The sequence below is a fragment of the Gopherus evgoodei genome, chromosome 4, assembly GCF_007399415.2.
Source record: "Gopherus evgoodei ecotype Sinaloan lineage chromosome 4, rGopEvg1_v1.p, whole genome shotgun sequence".
Lineage (NCBI taxonomy): Eukaryota > Metazoa > Chordata > Testudines > Testudinidae > Gopherus > Gopherus evgoodei.
In genome coordinates this window covers 109,951,462-109,973,897 of record NC_044325.1, presented here as the reverse complement: position 1 = coordinate 109,973,897, position 22,436 = coordinate 109,951,462, and the positions used below count along the sequence as shown (strand labels likewise).

Sequence of the window (22,436 nt, the reverse complement as noted above, 5' to 3'; positions counted from 1 at the left end):
GTGGTATAAGGGGCGCTGCTGGCTTCCCCCACCCTCAGTTCCTTCTTGCCGCCAGTGACAGTGCTGGAACATCTGCTGCTTCGGCTAGCGCTGTTCTGTTCTTTGTTCTTGCGAATTTTGAAAACCTGTAATATAGTTGTATATAGTTTATTAGTTACCCCTAGTAGTTGTTCTCGAACTCTTGGTTAGTCCCGGACGGAACCCAGTTGGGGCATCCCTTGGTCCCCAGGCTTTAAGCCATGCGATGGCTGCAAATGGCCTATGCGCATCAGCAATCCACATACCAGCTGCCTAAGCTGCTTAAGTGAAGGGCACATGAGTGACAAGTGCCGTATCTGCAAGTCCTTTAAACCTAGGACAAAGAAGGAGCACAATATCCATCTAAGAGAGCTCCTAATGGAGTCGTCACTCACTCCAGCACCGGAATAGCGGTCCGACTCCACACAAAGCACTGCAGCCTCTGTGCGCATAGCAGGCTGCATAGCAGCCTCCAACTGTCCTTGATTAGTAGAGGCTGAAGTAATCTCCCCTCAATCCCTGTGCCACAGTGAATTTGCTCCTTTCTATCCCCCCGCCCCCTTTTCTGCCTAAGGCTGGAGCATTTTTTATTAATATGTTCAGTCTACAGCAGACCCTACCCCACCATAACAATCTGGGCTGTCAGCCAATTGAGAGAGGAAGGATGATCTATTGATTGAAGTGCTAACCTAGGACATGGGAGATCTGAGTTCTGTTTCCTCCTCTGTCTCTGACTTCCCTATGTGACCTTGGGCAAGTTGCTTAGTCTCTCTGAGCCTGAGTTCCGTATCTCACAGAGGGATAATATCCCTGCCCTATTCGCAGGAGTGTTGTGAGGATAAATACATTAAAGATTGGGAGGTGCTGAAACATTACACACTGATGGGGGCAATAGAAGTCCATAGAACTGTGGCATTTGCAAGTTCCAGAAGCGAATTTTGGAAATAATAACGAGCTCAGATCTCTAAAGTTCATGCTTCAAGCCAAACTTCAAAGGGCATCATCGACTCGTGTTTGGCCCAAAGTTTTTCTAAAACATAAGGCCAATAGAAATGTTTCCATAATTTTCTTTTGAATAATTGCAGTGTAAACAGATCTGTTTAAACAGATGCCTGTTCCCTTTCAGTATTTGTAACCCAAGCATTGCCGTGCGGTGCTAGTGCATGGGAACCTAACACTGAAGCTGCCTATAAACAAAAGTGAAAACTTGTTTGATTAATTTTCATTGTTCAAGCTGAGAGAAATGCCAGAAATAAATGACGAGTATGTCTAGTGACAAGAAAATTGGCTTTTAAAATCCTTTCTGAGTTAATATTCTAGGTCGTTGTTTATAACTTAAGGAAAGAAACTTGACTTTTTGACAGTGCACGACTTTCACATTTGACAGTGTCCCTTTAAAATAAAAAAACCAAGAAAGGCTTTATCCTGCAAGATGCTGAGTGCTTTCAAACTCAAAAGGAGTTGAGGGCACTCAGCATGTGGAAGGAGGAACGCAGCGCTTTGTAGGACCTAGCCCCAAATTAGTTTGAGTTAGATTGTTCCTAGCCCTGTGCAGTAGAGACAGGCTCAGCCAAAGACCCCAGATCCAAACATCTCAGCACTGTGGCAAAATTCAGATCTGATCTCAGACTTTGCCACTTGGCCTGTTGCTAACTGGAAATAAATCCAACCTAATATTCTCAAACAATATAATCTGCCACAGCATCTGTGTAAACCAGCATGGCTGGGGTTTTCAGAGGGGCCTAACTCCCACTGAAAGTCAGTGCACTGAGGGAACTAAGCAGTAGGTTTAACTTAGGAGCAATGAAATTTCATTAACAAAACATATTAGCAATAATTGGTGCCTGTGCATCAGTCAGTATTGCTCAGAGGAAAGGACTTAATGCAAGAATTATGCGTGAAATTCTATGGTTTGTACTATGCAGGAGGTCAGCTTAGGTGATCATAATGGTCCCATGGTACAATCATTTTTAAATTTTGTGTCATTCTCAATCCTTTGTTTTACTATAGATATTTAATTTAAGACATTTGTTTCACACAATTTAACAATTTATTCTACAGTTTATGTCTTGTTTAAATCGGATTATTAGATTGCAGAAGAGGTTTTATCACTGAGAACTGAAAATGGTTGCAGGTTTTATGAAGCGCTTTATGAAACAAGGGTTTCATGAAAAACAAATGTGATTTTTGGATATGAATTTGGGATACGATGTCAGATCATCAGAGATTTGAGATTTGGGAAACTGGTATTTACTTGTTTTAAACCCAACCAAATCCCAGATGAGCAGCATCTAAATCAGTGAAGGTCGTAATCTGTAGATTAACAGAGTTTTGTTCACACTCTGTGAAAGATGATCAATTAAACAAAAGGGCAGTGATTTCACATTGGCTTCTATGTCATAGTCACAAGCACAGAATGCTTCCACGGTGTTCCAGACTGAAGCCTGAGAGGCTACAGGAAACCCTCTGTGCCTGGAAGCAAGATTAGAATAGGAAAAGGTATATTCTTGTGATCTGTACAGGAAAGCTCCTCATGTATTGAACTCTCCTGTTCTCTTTAGTGCAATTCCATTTTGCTGGGGTATAATGAATGAGATTATTGCTCAAAAGGTGTGTCTATCTTTAGAGTTTACATAAGATCTGGAAATACATAGATAGATTTAAAACTGTTTGTTTCCTCCAGATTTGGTATCTTGTGAAAACCCATCCGGATCCCCCCTTTCCCTTACCAGAGGACAGGCGTCAGTCTGTGAGCCGCCAGCCTTCATTCACATACTCAGAGTGGACAGAGGATAAAAACGAGGATGATTTTCTAGATTTGGATCCTGTGCCAGAGACGCCAGTCTTTGACTGTGTGATGGACATCAAAGCAGAGACGGATCCAGCGACTCTGACAGTTAAATCAGTGGGATTGCAAGAAAGGTAGGATAGTTCTGATGGAGAGCAAGGCATTTGGCACAAGTTGTGTAGAGTTCAGAAGTTCTGAATGGACCAGACTGGTAGTTTCACTGCATTAAATTAATGTATTTTGTTTTAAAACATCAGTTCTAGACTGAATGATTATTTAATTTGCTCTTTGTTTCCAGGAGAGTCACAACTATGAGATATATAGTGACTTTTTGTTTTATCATTAACAACTTTCAGTACACGTTACCAAATCTCATTCGTAATCTGTGTTTGTTGCCTTTAGAAAACCTATTTGTATTTGGTCAGACTCTTATTTTTATCTGTAGGTTTATTTTGTGAAAATGGTAAATGTGTATTATAAATCTCTTTGATCCTGATATAAGGCTCTCTGTCATCTTTTCTACTGATAGGCTGTCCCATACTTTATTTCTTCATTTTATTTCTTCATTGTTGTTGGACTGGTCTTTTCCAAAAATAAATTGTCACACATCTGGCTACTAGTAGTAATTGTTTTATAAATGGGCCATTCCCCAATGAGTATCTTTCTTTGGATTGTAAGCTAATAGACCCACTGTGGATTAATTTACTCCTTGCACCACCTGGGGAAGTTGTATTTCTGCTGGAGGGGATTCACACCTGGAGAAGGGCAACTTTACAGTGGAACGAAGGAGGAGTATATGTCGGGCAGCGATCGGTCCAGCGGGGGTTGATTTATCGCGTCTAGTCTAGATGCAATAAATCGACCACCGAGCGCTCTCCTGTCGACTTTGGTATTCCACTAGGGTGAGGGGCGAGAGGCACAGGCGAGGGGACAGCATCAGCCATTGACTTAGCGCAGTGAGGACACTCCAGTAAGTCAATCTAAGTACGTCAACTTCAGCCATGTTATTCATGTCAGCCACACCATCATATGTCATTATATAATGCCTGCATCTGTAACTTTCACTACACGCATCTAAAGAAGTGATGTTTTTTACCTACGAAAGCTTATGCCCAAATAAATCTGTTAGCCTTGAAGGTGCCACCGGACTCCTTGTTGTTTTTTTAATTTAGATTGCTTTCCCCCTCCTCTCGCCCCCACCCACCCCCAGTGTAGACCAGGCCATAGTCTGACTAGTTGCTGGAGCTCTTGTCTAGAGTAGAAAAATTACTGCTTCCTGACCAGTGGGAGTCAGCAACAAATGCAGTGAACCAGTGCTGCACATTTGTCTATGCCTCTGCTAAGCTGTCTTAGCACATTCAGCTGCACATCTTGCTGATACCTGTTGTCAGGAACATCAGTGGTTTCTAGTCTAGATGAGCTCTGAGCGTTCCAAAAATTTAGTTGCACCCTCAAAAGTGCCATTGTCTCAAGGAAAGCAGATAAAGGCCAAATGGAAAGACATGTTTTAATTAATGCAGAGTGTTTCACATAGCCTTCATAACTGATGTCTTAACCTGGGGCTGTGTTTTGCAGGAGAGGATCAAATGTTTCACTCACACTGGACATGTGTACCCCAGGCTGTTCCGAGCAAGTCTTCGGCTATGTCATGTCACCAAGAGAACAGTCAGCCCGAGAATACCTACAAATGGCATCGAACATTCTTACCGCAGAGGAGCTACACAAGAAAGCATTAGACCCTTTCATACTCCAGACAGAGTTTTTTGTGAGTATTTTGACTTCTCAAATTGAGAGAAGAGTTTGTGGCATGTGAAAAATGGAACATTGCCACCTCCTGTGACTCTTACTGGAATTTTCTATAAGTTCTTCTGGAAGACCAAAATAACTAAATACACACTCCAGTTCCTTCAGTGAAGCGCTTTATTAAATCCTCAAATTTGTTACAGTTAGAAATGACTGAATTTGAAGGCTTTCAGCTATCTTTTCATTTGCAGACTACGGTCCTAGTCCTGGTAATGAAGATCTAGCTTTGTTTTCAGAAGCCTTTTTCTCAGCATGTTATTTCATAACAAAAATTTCACAGTTTTGCACTAGACTAAAGAAAAAGAGTCAAATTTGCTTTGGGTATAACTCTTGAATCCCAGAGGGTTACACCAGGCATGACTTCAGCTAGTATATCCACTTCCTGGTGGATACTCTGTACAGAGCTGCTCTTCTGAATTGTCTGAAAGTTATCCGGCGGGTGAAACATAGGATGTTTGTCCCACTTAACAAATGCCACAGAGTTTGCACTAACTATCCTCATCATCCACTTAAAAAAATGTTCATTAGATATTAGCTGTTTTTTCAACTGACAGTATGAATCTGAAAGTATCTTTCCCTCACTTCATGTATACACTTTTATTTTTGGGGAAGCATTCTGACTCTGCTTTTGGTGGAAATACAAGCATCATATACAAGTAGAATTGGATTTTTTGAGCAGCTTTGTGAAAAGGCTGGCTATGTTTAATTGCAGTTAGCACAATGGCTTTTCGGTTGCTCCGCATTTTAACCAAGCTTCTGTCCTAACTGCTTGATTCTCCACTGTCATGCATCTTGTCATTTGTACCTGGGCAAAGTGAGCGCCAAGGATAGGACAAGTGTGAGTGAGTGGAGAATTCTGATTAAAAAGTGTGTTATGCCCACTTTGCATGAGTAAAAATGACTGTGCAGCATGCTAAGCAACAGAGAATTGGGCCCTTTGCTTCATCTGCACCCAACTTCATGCCTCTTTTCATGCCAGGGTCTTTCAGAGCACGCAGGTGGGAACTGCCTAAGCTAATGCTGACCCAGTCTGCATTCTCTTAAGCATGGAATCCAGGAGAGTGTCAGGAGGATGATGCCTTGCACAGCTGCTGTCCCCAGAGCCCACCTGCTTCCTGACCTGACAGAGAATCCATGTAAGACCTTTTATGGAGCAGAGAAAAGAATGGAACAACACCTGAGAGTACTCCCTTTCTATTCCCCCTACCTGCAACTGCTGGGCTTTCTTCCCTTTCAAAGGCAGAGAATATATTTTGGGGCACAGTTTCCAAACAGGCAGCCAGACCCTTGTTGTCCTTATACATTTTTTACTCAGTTTTCCTTCAGTCCCACATTCCCTTTCGAGGAAGCACTGAGGAAAAGCTCATTAAAGACCTTAAGATTTAGCCATCAGAAAGTGCCCAAAGTGATAGGCTAAAGAAAACAGGAGACAGACAAAGCATCTGTCAAAGGAAAACCATCAAGCCAAATCTACTTTGTGATTCATCACTGATTCCTTGGTGGCTGTGAGTAATGGAATCAGTTATCACATTACCCTGGGAGAGAAGCACGGTTGTCACTACTGAGGCCAAGTCTTCACGTAATTATACCCATACAAAAACTATGTGGGCAAGAGGTGTGATTATTTTTACCAGTATAGTTTATACCATTACAACCCTTGATATGGACGTTATTATACTGGTATGAAATTGCATTATACATAATATGATATAATGTCCTTATACCTTTCCCATATGGGAATAATTGGTATAAGCACCATAATACACCTCTACCTCGATATAACGCTGTCCTCAGGAGCCAAAAAATCTTACCCCATTATAGGTGAAACCGCGTTATATTGAATTTGCTTTGATTCACCGGAGTGCTCAGCTCCGCCCCGCCCCCCCCGGAGCACTGCTCTACCGCGTTATATCCAAATTCGTGTTATATCAAGTCGTGTTATATCAGGGTAGAGGTGTATTGATATAGCTGTGTCTACACTAGAAGAGTGGTATCTCTTTAACTATGCCTCTATAATTAAAGCAGTTAAACTTCTGTGTGTAGACAAATCCTGACTGTTTAAAAATGCTGTTTTAGATGAAGGTAGTTATTGAGATGCATCTTTGCTGAGGAAGTGCCTGAGCTGGCTACTGTAGTCAAGCTGGACAAGTCAACAGTGAGTTGTTGTAGCCCATGTGACCTGCCATATATTACAGGCTAGTAAAGTGATATTAAAACTAGTAAAAAATTTACTTTATTTTCTGTGAGGCAAAAAATGATTTTTTTTCCATGAAATGTTTTGTCAGAAAAAGATTTATTTGCAAAAATGATGACCAGCTCTAGCTAAAATAAACCCTGAACTTGCTATGCCATGTGCTCTGCCTGCCTCTTACTCACATGGCTAGATATGATCAAATTCATGGTGGAAAAAGTATCAAGTTGTGTGTACGCTTCGAAGGGAAAGTCAAGAGCAATACCTACTAGTCCGAGTGCTGAATGGTTTAGGGCTTGTGTTACTACGATGATGGGAGAGTTTCTTCTGTTGGAGTAGTTAATCCAGCTCCCTGAGAGCTATCTACATGAGGTGTTAGGTTGGTATAACTACATTGCTTCAGGGTGTGGATTTTTCACACCCTTGAGTGACGTAGTTATGCCAGTATAGCTCTGTGGTATAGCCTTGGCCTTAGTTTTTTCTCATGCAAGCAAATTCCCTTTGACTTCAGCAAGAGTTTGCTGGAGTAGTGAGTGAGTAAGTAAAACCTGAGGAAGAACCTCAGGGTCTCAAGGAGAGTTATGAATGACTAAATACAAAGTAAAACCCAAGGAAGACCCTTTGGATTTTGCCCTAAACTGTACATCTGAAAGAAGTGGAAATTAGCTCCATGAAATGTTGTATAACAATTTGTTTAAGTGTGCTCAGCGATAAACAAGACACACAGTGCTATAGTTTTTGTCCCAAAGAGATTAGAATCTAGCCCAGAAAACAGAGAAGCACTGAAGTGACTAGAGGAAGAAATAGCATGGGGTGGAATTAGATTTGGAATTGCTATTCTTACTTCTTTATCATTGTTTGTGGCCCTTCCTGTGAATATCACAGATGAGGATATGCAGTGCAGAAATGGGGTGGAGGGTGTCATGATGAAACGGGAAGAGAACACTTCATTGATAATGTCTGCCATCTTGGCTGATAGACAGAGATGGTTTGGAAAAAATCATGGGGACTGGAAGGAGAGAAAGAAACGAATGAGATTGCATAAATAGCATCATCAGCAGAGTAGAGATGGATAGGAGTGGGGAATGGATGTAGTAAGAGACATATGGGTGGTGTCATCCAGAGTAGAATTTTATAGGCCCTTCAGAAGGCAAGGACAAGAAGTTTAAACTTGGTGCAGCATACAAGTGGTGGGAGCTAGTGAAAGGATTTGCACAGTTGGGTGACCATCAATCTGACTAGCAAGGAAGACATTTGAGCAGCTGCATTTTGACTAGTACTATAGGCATCCAGGAGGCTAGAGAAAAGGAGGTGGTAGGAATAAAGATGGGAGATAATCAGGGCGAGGACAAGTGTGTCCTATTGGAACAGAAAAGGGGTTTAATTCCTTTTCCGATGTTTGAGGAAAATTCTTATCAACAATGACTTACAAGTTGTCAATTTTTCCTTTCATTTGACAGATTAAGAGAGTGTTGATTGTAATAGGGCTAGAGGAGACAGAAAGTATGATTATTTTTCTTTCAGTCTTTTTACAGCTAATTCTTGGATACATTATAAACAGAATTCTAGCTAATAAAACTGGCTGCAAGAAGAGACCCTGGGTCATGTGCATTACCAGTTCTAACTTGCTCATCAGTTCTTCTGTCAAAATAAACACCTAGACCTCAGCATTCAGTTCCCTATGGGACCCACTAGGGACTGATTTATAAGGGCTTTTTTTCAAAATTAAATTGAATAAAAACATATAAAAATGTGGCCTTTCTGGCATATTGTGGGACATCATCTCCTCAAAATCACTGATGATAAGGGACAGGGAAAGCGAGGAAAACACATGGCTAGATATAAAATAATTAGGTAAAGCAAAGATCAGCAAAACTGCATATGCAGAGTAGCATCAACCACAAAATATGACGTCCATTCTAGCAATTTATTAATTTTTTTGGTTGGGTGCTTGCTAAAGTGGAAGATTACTAATGCTTTTTCCACCATGAATTTGGGTAAGAGGCAGGCTGAGAGCACCTGGAGTAGAAAACGCAGTGTTTAATTTTAACGATCTTCTACCTTTTGTTTACCCACAGAACATGTTAAACACAGAACCAGAGCAAGCTCTGCCTTCGTGCCTCTATCCCAAGGGTGGGCAAACTACGCCCCGGGGGCCGCATCCGGCCCTCCCAATGTTTTAATCTGGCCCTGGAGCCCCTTTGGGGAGCAGGGTCATGGGCTTGCCCTGCTCCGGCGCTCCAGCCAGGGAGCGTGGTTGGGGGCTTGCCCCGCTCCATGCAGCTCCTGGAAGCAGCGGCATGTCCCTCCTCCAGCTCCTATGCGTAGGGGCAGCCAGGGGGCTCTGCACACTGCCCCTGTCCCAAGCGCTGCCCCTGCAGCTCCCATTGGCCGAGAACCGCGGCCAATGGGAGCTGCAAGGGCAGCGAATGTGGACAGGGCAGCACGCAGAGATGCCTGGCTGCACCTCCATGTAGGAGCTGGATGGGTACATGCCGCTGCTTCAGGGAGCTGCCAGAGGTAAGCGCCGCCAAGAGCCTGCACCCTGACCCTCTCCCACGGCCTGACCCCCTACTCCAGCCCTGATATCCCTCCTGCCCTCGAACCCCTCGTTGCCAGCCCAGAGCATCTTCCTGTACCCCCAACCCCTCTCTCGGCCCCACCTCATAGCCTGCACCCCCAGCTGGTGCCCTTACCCCCTCCTGCACCCCAACCCCCAATTTCATGAACATTCATGGCCCGCCATATAATTTCCATACCCAGAGGTGGCCCTCAGGCCAAAAAGTTTGCCCACCCCTGCTCTATCCTGTTCTGAGGTGGAAAAGTCAGGATCTGAGGGGAGCTTAGTCTCTGTGATTACATTCACTCCTTGGTCTCTCACCTGTGGCTGCTTTACGTGGCTGTGCATCCGCTATGAATTGATCAACTAATTTCACATGTTGTAGCCCTCTGAAGAGCAATCAAATGGCTCCTAATGTAACCAGCCTGAGCTCTGAGATTTGAATCTGTAATATAAATATGAAAGGCTCCATAACCCAGTGCAAATTCTCTTGTTATTTCTCCCCGTGGCTCTTTCTGATAAAGAAGTAGCCCTGTTAAAGCTTTTTAAAGAAATTATTATTGTTATGTAATATTTATATCATGGGTAGAGCCCACTGAGTATCAGGGCCCTGTTCTGAAGAACTCACCCTCTAAGGGCCAGTTAGTGACTTGGCCTGCACACCTGTGTAAGAGAGTAAGAACCCACCCCCAACAGCCCTCTGTGAGCTACCTGGACCTTGGGTCTATTTGCGCAGGAGAGGTAGGTACACACAAAGTACCTACTTCTGTCCCCTCTCCCAGAGAAGGTGGTTGGGAAGGGGCAAAAAATGGGTGGTTCCTTGTCTCCACCCCCCATCCCCATATTACCCGGCCAGTGCAGTTGAGCTGTGATGGAGGGTGTTGTAATTTGCAGGTGCAGGCCAGCAGCTAATTACTGCCCCTGTTTTAACAAGGAGGAAGAAGGCCAAGAATTGTGACTCAGAGGGGTGTGTCTGAAGTACTGTGCTTCCTGGGATGATGCAGTTTACGCACCATCCTTGGCTTACATCTATGCCTCAAGTCACAATACACTTCTAATAATATTAGGAGCTGAAATAGTGCCATACTGTGCACCACTCACGGAATTAGTCATCCAGAGCATTTTTTTATATTCATGATTTCAAAAAAGAAAACCATTGACACAAAAAGGAAACCATCAGTCATGCTTTGGTGGTAAATTGTTAGAACTACTATACCATATGTCTCACTTGACTTCATCTCTGCTACTCTTCCACAGTCAAGACGTAATGTTTTTTTTCCCCTTGTGAATCTATTAATATAGTCTATTGTACATCTTCCAACAGGAAATCCCAATGAACTTTGTTGATCCAAAGGAATATGATATTCCAGGATTAGTGCGGAAGAATCGCTACAAAACAATTCTCCCAAGTAAGTTCCAAACCTGTTTTGTAATTCTGCAATTCGTTGATGCAGTATTTAGTGAAGTCTCAGTATCCAGTATTTGCTTAGTTTCTTGCTTTCGGTGGAATGCCTTTCACAGATCCTCTCCAGGATACTCCTTCTAGGCTAAAGCTAACATTGAGCAAGGGTAATATTTTCAAGAGCACTCATGTCCCATTTTCATTAGAGACTTAGGTGTTTAAGTCTTATGGAAAGCCAATGGGATTCAAGTTCCTAAGTCACTTTTGAAAATAGAAATTAAGCTCCTAAATTACCTAGGTGCTTTTGAAAATTTTGCCCAAAATCTTGATGCCTTTATTCAGGTTTTACTTTGTTTCCTCTGGTAAACTCATGTTTAAGGGCTAAATTGTGACACTCTTACTCATGCTGAGCCGTATTTTACCATCTGAATGTTTCCTTTGAAACCAGTGGGACTACTTGGGTCATAAGGTGCCACTCAATATGCCTTGTTTTAAAAGGTACTGAACATCTCAACTCTGACTTAATGCTTAATGAAGGCATTGGTCCAGTGCCCTTTAAAGTCAATGACAAAATTCCCACTTACATCACTGTGTGCTGGATTGGGCCTAATGTGTTTAGCATTTCTCAGGATAAGGCCCCAAGTGAAAAATGAATAAGGGTCTGAGGATTTGGCCCAGTCTCTTTAAGAAAATATAATACATCTTTCTTTATTTATTTAAATGTAAGTTGTTTTATTGCTTATAGCCGAGAATGGAAATTTTGAGAAACGTTTTGCTTGGGATTGATTTTATAGCCATTATCGTTTTTCCCTCTGTCACACTTAAAGATAGTTTGAAAAGCGATACAATTATAAGATGTCGTGTCTGAATATTAATGTTTTGACAGATCCTTCTTTTTTCTCTAAGCCATTGTCAGATAGATGCCGCCAACAAGCTCTGCTGCAGCTTTGTTAGGGAAGCCCAAATGGTTCAGAGTGCTAGTGAGGCTCAGATAATCCAGAAATTAGAATCTGATCAACTAAGCAAATCATGTTAGTCTACAAACCTGGAGTGGAAATCTGGCAAGAACAGGCTTTCTTCTGAAACCTCCAACTCTCAAACTTCCAGTCTTGGTCAGAAATCCCATGTAGATACCCCTTCTAGTGATGTTTTGACATTTCTAGCTGGGACCAGAAGTGCTAAAAACACTCAGCCAAACATTTCAGAACCTTCCTCCTAAAACATGCTAACGGTTGGGTGCCTTGTCATTTCTGTCAACTTTTATGTTAGTTTGGATATTACAGCGATGATTTTCAAAAATGACTAGTGATTCTGAGTTTCTCCATTTGGGCACGCAAACTGATAGACCTTAAAGGAGCCTGATTTCCAAAGGTGGCTGTCCAGCACTTTTTTGAAGATTGGAGTTCTTTAAGGTATCTCAAGTTAAACACTCAAAAATGGAAGCACACAAAATTGCTAGCCACTTTTGAAAATCTTGGCCTATAGCTCTTAACAGGTTTCTGTTAGCTTTTCCCCTGTGCATTCAGTAACTGCTTGGTCATCAATCAGCTAATTCTCTTGATGCTATCTCCACCTCGGTTTTACAAAATCTGGTAATACTCATTTCCATTGCTGTGAGCCATCTAGATAGGAGGACTGGCTCCCACTCTAGAGTAACTATAAATGTTAACAAGGAATTTATCCAGAGGAAATCAGACTTTTCCACTGACAGGAATAAAAATCAGGAATTTCAAAACCATCCATCTCTATGAAACATAACCCAGTGCCACTTGGTGGATGAGGATGGCAGGCTGCCACATGGGAAACCAGAGGACACACCGTAGTCACTTATGTTGGAACACACCCAGTTCCAGTGTAGGGGTGGGGAACTGGTACATTACACAGGGGTATTGCGTACTCCCTTCCTGCCATAAAGCTGTGCTCTTCAGCCTTTCTCTTCACAGTACCATGGAAGAGAGAGCATTGGGGGCACGACAGGGTGGGCTGAAGAGGTGGCCAGTGGGTTCATGACTATGTGGCTCTCCTGGCTCTTTAGTTTCCAGATTAACCAATAACAGCCTATGCTGTCTGTGTCACCACGAGGGTCTTCCTAACTGTTCGCTTTGCACCAAGCAATTATGGAAGGAACAGCTGACCATGTTACACAGCAAAACCTATGCTGATCTATTTGCCAATGGCAGACTCAGCCAAATCTGACCTCCAATCTAACATTAGGGAGCAGCAGGCACTTCTTCATTATAAAAGTGACATCGAAACCAAAAGTATACCCTGAAAATTAAAGAGCAAATAAAAAACTTAAAATTCCCTACCCAGCTGTGTACTCCAGAAGTATTTGAGGCAGTTACCATTGAAAGGTAAGAAGGCACTTAACATAATGATTAGTTTATGTGCAACCCTAGAGTTAATTGTAGTCAGTGAGGAACATGATAATAGGCTCTAATTCAGTTAATTTATATTTCTTTTGTAGTAAATTTCTTTTGCAGATTCCCAATTTTGTTGGTGGTGGTGGTGGTGAAGATGGTTTTGGGGAGTCTTTTTAAGGGGTGAGGATGTGTTTAATTTTGGAGACGTGCCAAGCTAAGCAGATTAGTTTGGCTGTTTCAGAAACTGTTAAATTTGCATGTTGACAGAAAATCTGAAACCTCTTCCTTTATGGAAAAGTCTCTCAAAATTTAATAGAAAATTATCATTTTTCTATATTTTTTGGATTATCTTGCAGAATGTAATAGAAAATGTTATCCTTGCTATGGAACTCCAGAGATGGGTCAAAAATCTAAAAAGGAAAGATATTATATATCATTCTCTTTCAGTCTTTTTGCTTCTATGCAAAATTTCTAGGCAACCTTATTTAATTGTAGAAGAGCCATATTTCTTTCACTCCTTATTAAATTTTTAAGACTTTTCAATAAGTATTATTGTTAAGGAGGCAGTGGGGCCTAGCAATAGAGTACTGCAATGGGCCTTGGGTGATCTGAGTTCTGTTCCTGGCTCTGCCACTAGAGCAAGTCACTTCATCTCTCTAGGCCTCAGTGTCACCATCTGTAAAATGGCAGTAATGATATTAATCTACTTTGAGATCTACTGATGAAAATTTGTACCTATGAACTAGGTATTCTTATCTGTCACTTTCATTTAAAAAATCTCAGCCTGGTGAGATCCTACTACAAAACCTAGTATAGGCTCAAAACACTCTTAGAAAAGACTTCAGAAAACTAACTAACAGTGTTTTGCTTCTTTGTGGTGTAAGTGTATGACAATATTTTAAGGGATATTGTCAGCTTAGGCCTGGTCTGCGCAATGTTTTTGTACTGGTATAACTATTTCAGTTAGGGCAGGGGTGACCAACCTGAGCCTGAGAAGGATCCAGAATTTACCAATGTACATTGCCAAAGAGCCACAGTAATACGCCAGGAGCCTCACATCAGCCCCACATCAGCTGCCCCCTCCCTGCCCCACTCCCAGCGCCTCCCACCCACCAGAAGCCCCGCTGATCAGTGCCTCTCCCTCCATCCCCGCACCTCCCAATCAGCTGTTTTGTGGCATTCAGGAGGCTCTGGAGGGGAGTGGGAGGAACGAGGGCACGGCAGGTTCAGGGGAGGGGGCGGGAAGGGATGGAGTGGGGGCAGGGCCTGTGGCAGAGCCAGGGGTTGAGCAGTGACCTCCCCCACTCCCCCCTGCACATTGGAAAGTTGGCACTTATAGCTCTAGCCTCAGAGTCGGTGCCTATACAAGGAGCTGCATATTTAACTTCTGAAGAGCCGCATGTGGCTCCGGAGCCACAGATTGGCCACCCCTGAGTTAGGGTTGGTTCTTTTTACCAAAATAGTTATACCAGTATAACTCCCCCTGATGTGGATGCACTTACAGTGGTATAAAAGTGCTTGTGTTGGTATGGCTTATTCCCCAATGAATAAGGCCTGGTCTACACTAGGAAATTCGGTCAGTATAACTCAGGGATGTGAAAAATCCAGTGAAACCGACTTAACTCCTGGGATGGAGAGCACTACATTTATGGGAGAATTCTTCTGTCAACCTAGACACCACCTCTTGAGGGAATGGATTACCTATGTTGACAGGACGGATTCTCCTGTAGTGCTAAAGCAGCACCCATGCAGAGGTACTGCTGTAGCGGTTTATGTATAGACAAGCTCTAAGATATATCAATATAACTGCATCCACTCTAGCAGGTGTTGTATAGCTTTAACTATACCAGTATAGTGAAAATGGTGCAATTATTCTGTGTAGACAAGGCCTTAATTTAAGGCCAAAAAATAAGGTTAGGGATAGAGTTTATAAAACCGAATGGGGCAAATCTTGAGGTCCTAACACAGTTTTTGCTCAGTCCTTACTCAAGCAGAAAGCCACACTGAAGTCATTGCTAGTTAACAGTGTTTGCTAAATAATACTTCAATGCACGAAAAAATGAAATTAATGCAAAAGGAAATTACGGTAATGTCGTGGGCTTGCATACGTTACATGAAATTTAATATCTCAAAGCTTAGACATAGACAGCATAGTCAAACGCCAAGAATCATTCAAATGCTATTACAATCATAAATGATGAACTACCCCTCTACTTAGAGCAGTAATATTAATTTAGTAAGATAATTAATTTTGTTGCATGCAAATATCTGTTGATAGTTGCACACTGAAAGTAAATGCAGTAATATATACACACATTTCAATCAGAGACTCCCCAGTGCCCCCTTTAGAGCATCGCAGGTATCTGTCGTTGCTACTAATGAATATGCCTAAGTAATTAGCTGTCTTACTAAAGGCTAGAAAATGATCTTAAAAACCTTTTTCTCCTCTTGACTGATAACTATTAACTATCTCTTTACACATTGTAGATCCTCACAGCAGAGTGTGCCTTACCTCAAATGATCAAGACGATCCTCTTAGCTCATATATCAATGCTAACTACATCAGGGTAAGAGCTTAGCAGTCCAATGTCTCTGTGTAGACTGTTAGAAATTAATCATTTAAGAATAACCACAATGTCCATTGGCTTCTAAAGACCATCTTGTTTTGGTTTCTTTTTCTCTCTTGTTTTTGTATTATCGAAAACAGAACCTCAGAGCCGAACTGTAAAGATCCTGGTCCAGTAAAAACAAGATATTTGCATTTTTTGCCATGAAGTTCCCTGCCTCACTGGCCTGATGCAAGCAAAACTCCCAGCAAAGTCAATGGGAATTATGCCTGCAAGATTTGACCCAGAGTTACCACCAGGCTGTTGTAGCATGAATCCATCCCATTGCCATAGTATTGCCTGCTGCTTGTTTAGCCTGAAGTCACACCTTCTACCTTGCCTCTGTGTGTGTGTATGTACGTGCGTGAGGGAGAGAGTGAGTGAGTGAGCACAATACCTCTTGGATTGATAACGGTTGACCTGATACTGCAGTCTTTACTCAGGCAATAATCCCATTGTAGCCAATGAGAGCTTTCACTGGGTAAAGATTGAAGTGTCCAGGCATGTGCGTGTGTGCGCACACATGGTTTGATAGTGATTTATTGTTGCTTTGTTGGCAGGGCTATGGAGAAGAGGAAAAGGTATATATTGCTACTCAGGGACCCATAGTTAATACTGTCAGTGATTTCTGGAGAATGGTGTGGCAGGAGCGTTCTCCCATCATTGTCATGATTACCAATATAGAAGAGATGAATGAGGTAATGATTACATATGAGCTATGTCTCGATCCTCTATCGTAGCGGGTATTTCAGGCACAGGTGCCAGACCCATGGAAATAAATGAGTTGGTTCAGTGACCAAAGTTTATAGTACATTGCAGTTACCTTTTTTGAAGTCATTTCTGAAGGTTTCAAAAGCAACATCCCACCAAGTTCAAGCCCTATTAATTTTTGTATATGAATACCTATAAACAATAGAGTAACAGAGACTGAACCTCCTTATCCTGTATTTATTTTGGCTTCTCTTCTGCATCCTTTTTCCATTAAGCCGTCTCTGCTTCATTAAACATACTGTGTCATGTTATAATGCTAGTTATGACTAGAAGCAGTTAAAGATGATTTGTATGTGGAGGACTGCCCTAGTTGTTTAGCATTTTGGGGAAATGCAGTTAAAATATTGCAACTATTAAGATGTTCCAAACTTTTTTAAATCACTCCCTGCTAGAATTGATTTTTATAAGAGTGAACTGTTTGTGGTTATTGAATGTATTTCTACCACTCCATCCCATACAATTCTATCTGCAAAGTCTCAGGCTTCCAGAGTTTGCATCACCACTGTTTTACGATTCTGTGGCCAGTATCACATTATTCCACAGGATCCCAAAACAGTGGTGATTTAAACAGCTGAAGATGCAGAAAGGTGCCTGGTGGGAGTACCTATGTGCCTAACTCCCATTTATATCAATTACCTTTAAAAATCTGGCCCTAAATGCCTAGGTTACTTTAGAAAATGGGATTTAGACTTCCAGATCACTTAGGTCCTTTTGAAAATTTTGCAACCATACACTTGAGAAGGAAGAAGAGACCAAGAGGCAATCATGTCCTTCATTGTCTTCTCTGCTCTGAAGCTTTCCCACTGTTGTTTTTACATCTGGATTGTACCACTAGAATGCGAAATAATCTTTTCATCAGTGTTTCCTATTATTCAACACCAACAGACTATCTCACCTGTCATGTCAGCCTCAGGAAACACTGCACAGCCATGCTACCATCACAGTAGTGACACTGGCTGCTGCGTATATCTAACATACAGAGATATTGAGTCTTTCCTGATACCTTTTGTATCAAAAATTGAATCATTCTGTGAGAGTCAGACATAAACATAGGGTAAGCTCTTCCATGCTAACATCTTCTATATTCCCTTTTTTCTAATACATATTAATATATAAATACCAGGTCTCCACAGTGTGTAGCTTCAGAACTAAAACCTTTGTTTGCCATGATGCTAGTAAAGGAGTCTTTGTGCTTCTGCTATACACAGTGACTTTGCTAATGTGAAGATGAACAGCTCAGTATCCCAGCCCTCTGTCACATCTAATCTGAACTGACAGACAGCCCACAGAAATGTGTGGGCGATCCTACTCCACTCATTTCAGCAGCATAGTGTCTGTACTATTGATAGATGCTGGCGCATTTGACGCTTTTTACAATGGATTCTGCAATTTAGGAGGAGGGAAAAAATTCAGTCTGCGTTTACAGTGACACAATGGGCCATAGTTGTTTCTAGTGTGAAGTGGCACAGCTCCACTGTGAAAAGAACAGGAGTACTCATGGCAGCTTAGAGACTAACAAATTTATTTGAGCATAAGCTTTTGTGGGCTAGAACCCATTTCATCGGATGCGTAGAATGGAACATATAATGAGGATATATATTTACACCTACAGAGAACATGAAAAGGTGGGAGTTGTCCTACCAACTCTGAGAGGCTAATTAATTAAGAGAAAAAACTGTTTCCTTTGTGGAGCAACATCCATTTACACCATAAGAGAATTTGGCCCAGCAGCTTTTCGAGACTCTTTTTAGTTCTTGGCCCTTCTTTTCCAGCAGATTTTTTTTTTTAACTTGCTCACAGAGTTTACGGTTAAGGGCCAGATTGTGCTGGACTTTGCAGAAGGGAGGGCTTGCAAGAATTCTCTCTCCCTTCACTTACGTGGGTGCACAAAGACCTCCCAGAATAGCAGCCCCTGTACTCTGGAGAGCATGAGGGCTGCTTGCTCTCTGTTTTATACCTGGGGAGCCATTTGTTCAGAATTGACCCCCATCCACATTGGTCTCTGGAATAGGCTTACAAGGGGAGCAATCTCTGCTGATGTGCTGAAGGCCTACTCCATGTGCACTGAGCAGCCCCAGGAGAAATTGTATAGGTGAGAGACAATCTCTCCCAGTACTTTCCCTGGGAAGCGTTGCTCTCCATTACCTCTCGGGCAACATTGTGGCACAAATGCCACAATATATCCTTAAATGTGGATTATAGCTTCAGTTATTCAAACTGTATCAGTTGCACTGAATGAGCCCATGGATTTGGCCAAAACGATTTAGCAAAACTAATCTGTATTCTGACACTTTCTTCCTTTTAGTTCCTTTGCTTCAATGTAGGATCTTCTTCCATTTTATAGTGGGTCTTTGAACACACTCTATATTCCAAAGTCATTTCCAGTCATGTCCTTTTGTAGGGAAAAGAAATACAGATTATAATTTGAGATGCAGAGAGCCATGGCTCTTTATTAGAGACAAAAAAGGGGTACTGTACATTTCCATATCAGTTTGTGCATAGCACAGAAATAGTAATGATCAAAGAGCAGATTATTAATGAATATCAATCATTACCGTAATAAAAATGAATAGAATATTAATAAACACTGCCACATTTCTTACCAGCTTCCCAAATGAAATTTTAAAATGTGCAGATACATCACATTGCACACACACAAACAAAGTTTTATGCATGTGAGTGAGGGAGGTAATTAGACATTGGATTTTAATCAGAGTGACTGCAGAGAAGACTATCTGAAACTTTGGCCCCTATATTTAACGTAAAAATTTGAGTTACATCCTGTTACAGAAATATTCAGCATCCTGATTCATCTAAGAATACACCGGGCACAGTTTCTGCATAGTGAAGTGAACCACCATTGGTGTCTCCTTAAATGTATTTTATGTTGCATGCAGAAATGTACAGAGTACTGGCCAGAGGAACAGGTCACCTATGAAGGAATAGAAATCACAGTTGACCAGGTCATACAAGCAGATGATTACCGATTAAGACTCATCACCCTGAAGGTAAGATTGCTCAGATGTATTTACAATAGCAGAGAAATTCAAAACCTTGAACAGGACTGTTCATGGAGAACTGAGTACAAATCATATCCACTGTGCAAATATCACTTGTCGCTACTGCATTCATGATGCCCTTGATCGGATCCCAAAAATGTAAACAATGCAACAATAAAAACAGTCGGAGATGTAGACTGAATGCGTACAGTCTAAAGACTTTCAGGCCACTTGTAACAGGAATGTGTTCATTCACTGAAAGAGACCAGTGAGTGATTCTGTGCAAGTGTCTTCTGTGGTGATGTGTTAGCTTGGGGATTGTGTCTTACCTAACTTTGAACTGGCTTTTATAAGTCATACTAAAGACATTGGATTTAGGTTAACATCATGAACTTTGTGATGATGTTGTATGGAGTACAAGGAATATTGTGGAATGTGGGTCAGTTCCTCGGCTGGTGTAAATTGGCTTCGCTTGATTGGCTTCCCTGGAGCTTTACTGATTTACGCTATCTGAGGATTTGGCCTTAGGTGAGGTTTTACATTTTCTAGGTTGTGTAGAGATCTCTAGCAGCTGTCAATCTTGGAAAAGCTTAAACTATGCTTCTAGTCTTCATATTAACATTATTAAACATCTTGTATACTGTTGGGTTTGTCAAATTGTTGGGTGCAAAATATTATATAGAAAGCTAAGATGACTTCTGTGCCACTGAGAATATGCAGTAAAGCTGGGAAAGGAATTCAGGAATCCCAATCTAATGTCCTGTCCCTCCTAGACCATCTGTTCTACTCCTTTGGCCTCTGTGTTGTCTTCTCCCAGTTTTCCTAAGTAATGTGTCTACCAATCTATTTAGCAGTTGCTGATGGTACAGTAACTCCACCACTGCTCACTGCGGCTAAACCTTTACTGATGCGTATCATCCTTATTATTCTATTAAGCAGTTAGGTGAACTAGCACTGAAACTGCTTAAAGGAAACATGCTACAGTAAACAGAATAAAACTGCTGATAGCTTGTTGAGCACTTTTCCACCACTACATCCAGTGTTAACTTTTCTAATTATGGTATCCTTCCAGATAACTGCTTGAAATAAAATACTTAGATTTCCAAACAAATAACAGCCATGGCACCCTTTGAATACTGAGTTCCAGCACATACTTATTTTATAAATACTCTATTGCTATCTGGTCCAGGAGATCACCATCCTATGTAACAACTCACTAGGTTCCATGGTCTCAAGACATATACTTAAATAGGAAAAGTCTCCTTCGCATAATCTTCACACATCTTTTCGTCTGTCAGATCCAGCCCTGAACTCAGTATAACAAAGCAGAATTGCTTCCCAAACTGCGAACAAGCCTCCTTTCACACAAGCAGCTTTGAGTCTCACCAGCCATGTGCTAATATGCAGAGAGCTAGCATACAAAACCCTGTGTCTGGATCAAGAGCATGGAAAGTCTGTCAATCATGCATTTGGCGCAGAGGATGCGTTGAAGATCACACTCTGAGACAAGTGGGAAGGGGAAGGAAAGATTACTTCCATGAATGTGCAGACTTGCATAATCTTTAAATACAACCATGTCTCAGACTACGTGACACAACAGAGAGAATAAAATTGAGCCAAAGTTCATTTGAGTCCCCTTGTCTCACAGACGAGGCCTTGGCTAATTTCACTCAGCTACTGCAAGTATCTCAGTGAAATTCACAATCCCTGCTGGGGTGTAGTGTCGACATGGTTATTCAAGAATTGTTGGTAAATGCAGCAGTTTAATACTAGTGATCAGGGCTGATTGAAATTTTCCTGTCAGAACTGTTTTTTTTACAGAAAATTGAGTTTTCAGCCAAGTAAAATTTTTTGCAAGACGTGGCTGTCAATTTTGCATGGAAATGTTCAACATAAAAAAACCAAAAGCACAAAAAGTTTTCAGTTAAGAATCACCAGGCAGACTGCTTGGGGGGCTGGGAGCCCCAGACTTCCAAAGTCCAAAGCTCCAGGGCATCCCCACCAAGCATACTGTATGGGGTCACAGCTCTAGGAAAGCTCCTTCATGTGCACTGCTCCTGGGCTTGGGGACTCCAGGTTTACCAGGGGTCCATGACTGCATGGCAGCTCTGCCATGCCAGGAGTATCAGAGTTTCCAGACTCCCTACCATGGAATAGAGAGCCTGAAAGTCCTGAGAATCCTGGTTCTAGCTGGGGCTTGGCTCCTGGGTCTGCACAAGAGAGCCCAGAAGCCCTGAGAATCCTGGCAGTGAATTCCTTTGGGGATTTCTGCTTTGTGAGAAATTTCAAAAAAATTGGTTTTGTTTGGAAATCCTGATTTCAGCTAGCTCTACTCAGATGTCTATTTATTGCAAGGGTAAATCTGGCCCCTTTTTTGTGTGTAGTTATATAGGATTCTACGGGGGTGGGGGTGGGGGGAATAGAATTTTAAAACCAAATTGTTGGTTGGGGTCATGCATGTCTTATAACACCAGCCACCCCGAGGCAGATGAAAAGAGGTGGAAAGAGCAGACAGCAGATCTAAAAGGAGAGGACTAAAAGCAGTTTAAATTTATAATATATATCCCTTCAGGAAATGAGAATGTTATGCTGACACAAATGACACTGAAGCTTTGATTGGTATTACACGTTTCCAAGCTCATAGTTCCTTTTCCATACAACCTGTTCCCTCCATTCATTTTAAGGTCACATTCCCACTTGGTTATTCAACTAAGCAGCGCTTCAGCTTTCAGCATCAGTGGGGCAGTACTAAAAAAATGAAGCTGGTAGGTGAATGGTTCCAAGCTGCCAGGAGAGAAATAAAGGAGCTGTTTATTGAGATGTCATTGTCTGGGACTGTTCTTTTATCATATAATGGCAATAATGCCTGTCACTCTGGAGTATACTTACAATAAATGGCATGGTAACAAAAACCACAGAAGCCATTAATTGCGTC

General features: G+C 41.8%; 1 protein-coding gene across 1 annotated transcript in view; it reads left to right on the top strand.

Annotated features, from left to right (window-relative positions):
- IGSF22 (immunoglobulin superfamily member 22) overlaps positions 1-22,436 on the top strand; it is a 201,510-nt gene that overhangs the window by 99,275 nt on the left and 79,799 nt on the right. Inside the window, 6 exon segments of the mRNA XM_030560544.1 lie at positions 2,702-2,940; positions 4,382-4,571; positions 10,685-10,769; positions 15,613-15,692; positions 16,292-16,429; positions 19,400-19,510. Of these exon segments, the coding sequence (XP_030416404.1) occupies positions 2,702-2,940; positions 4,382-4,571; positions 10,685-10,769; positions 15,613-15,692; positions 16,292-16,429; positions 19,400-19,510 (843 nt within the window).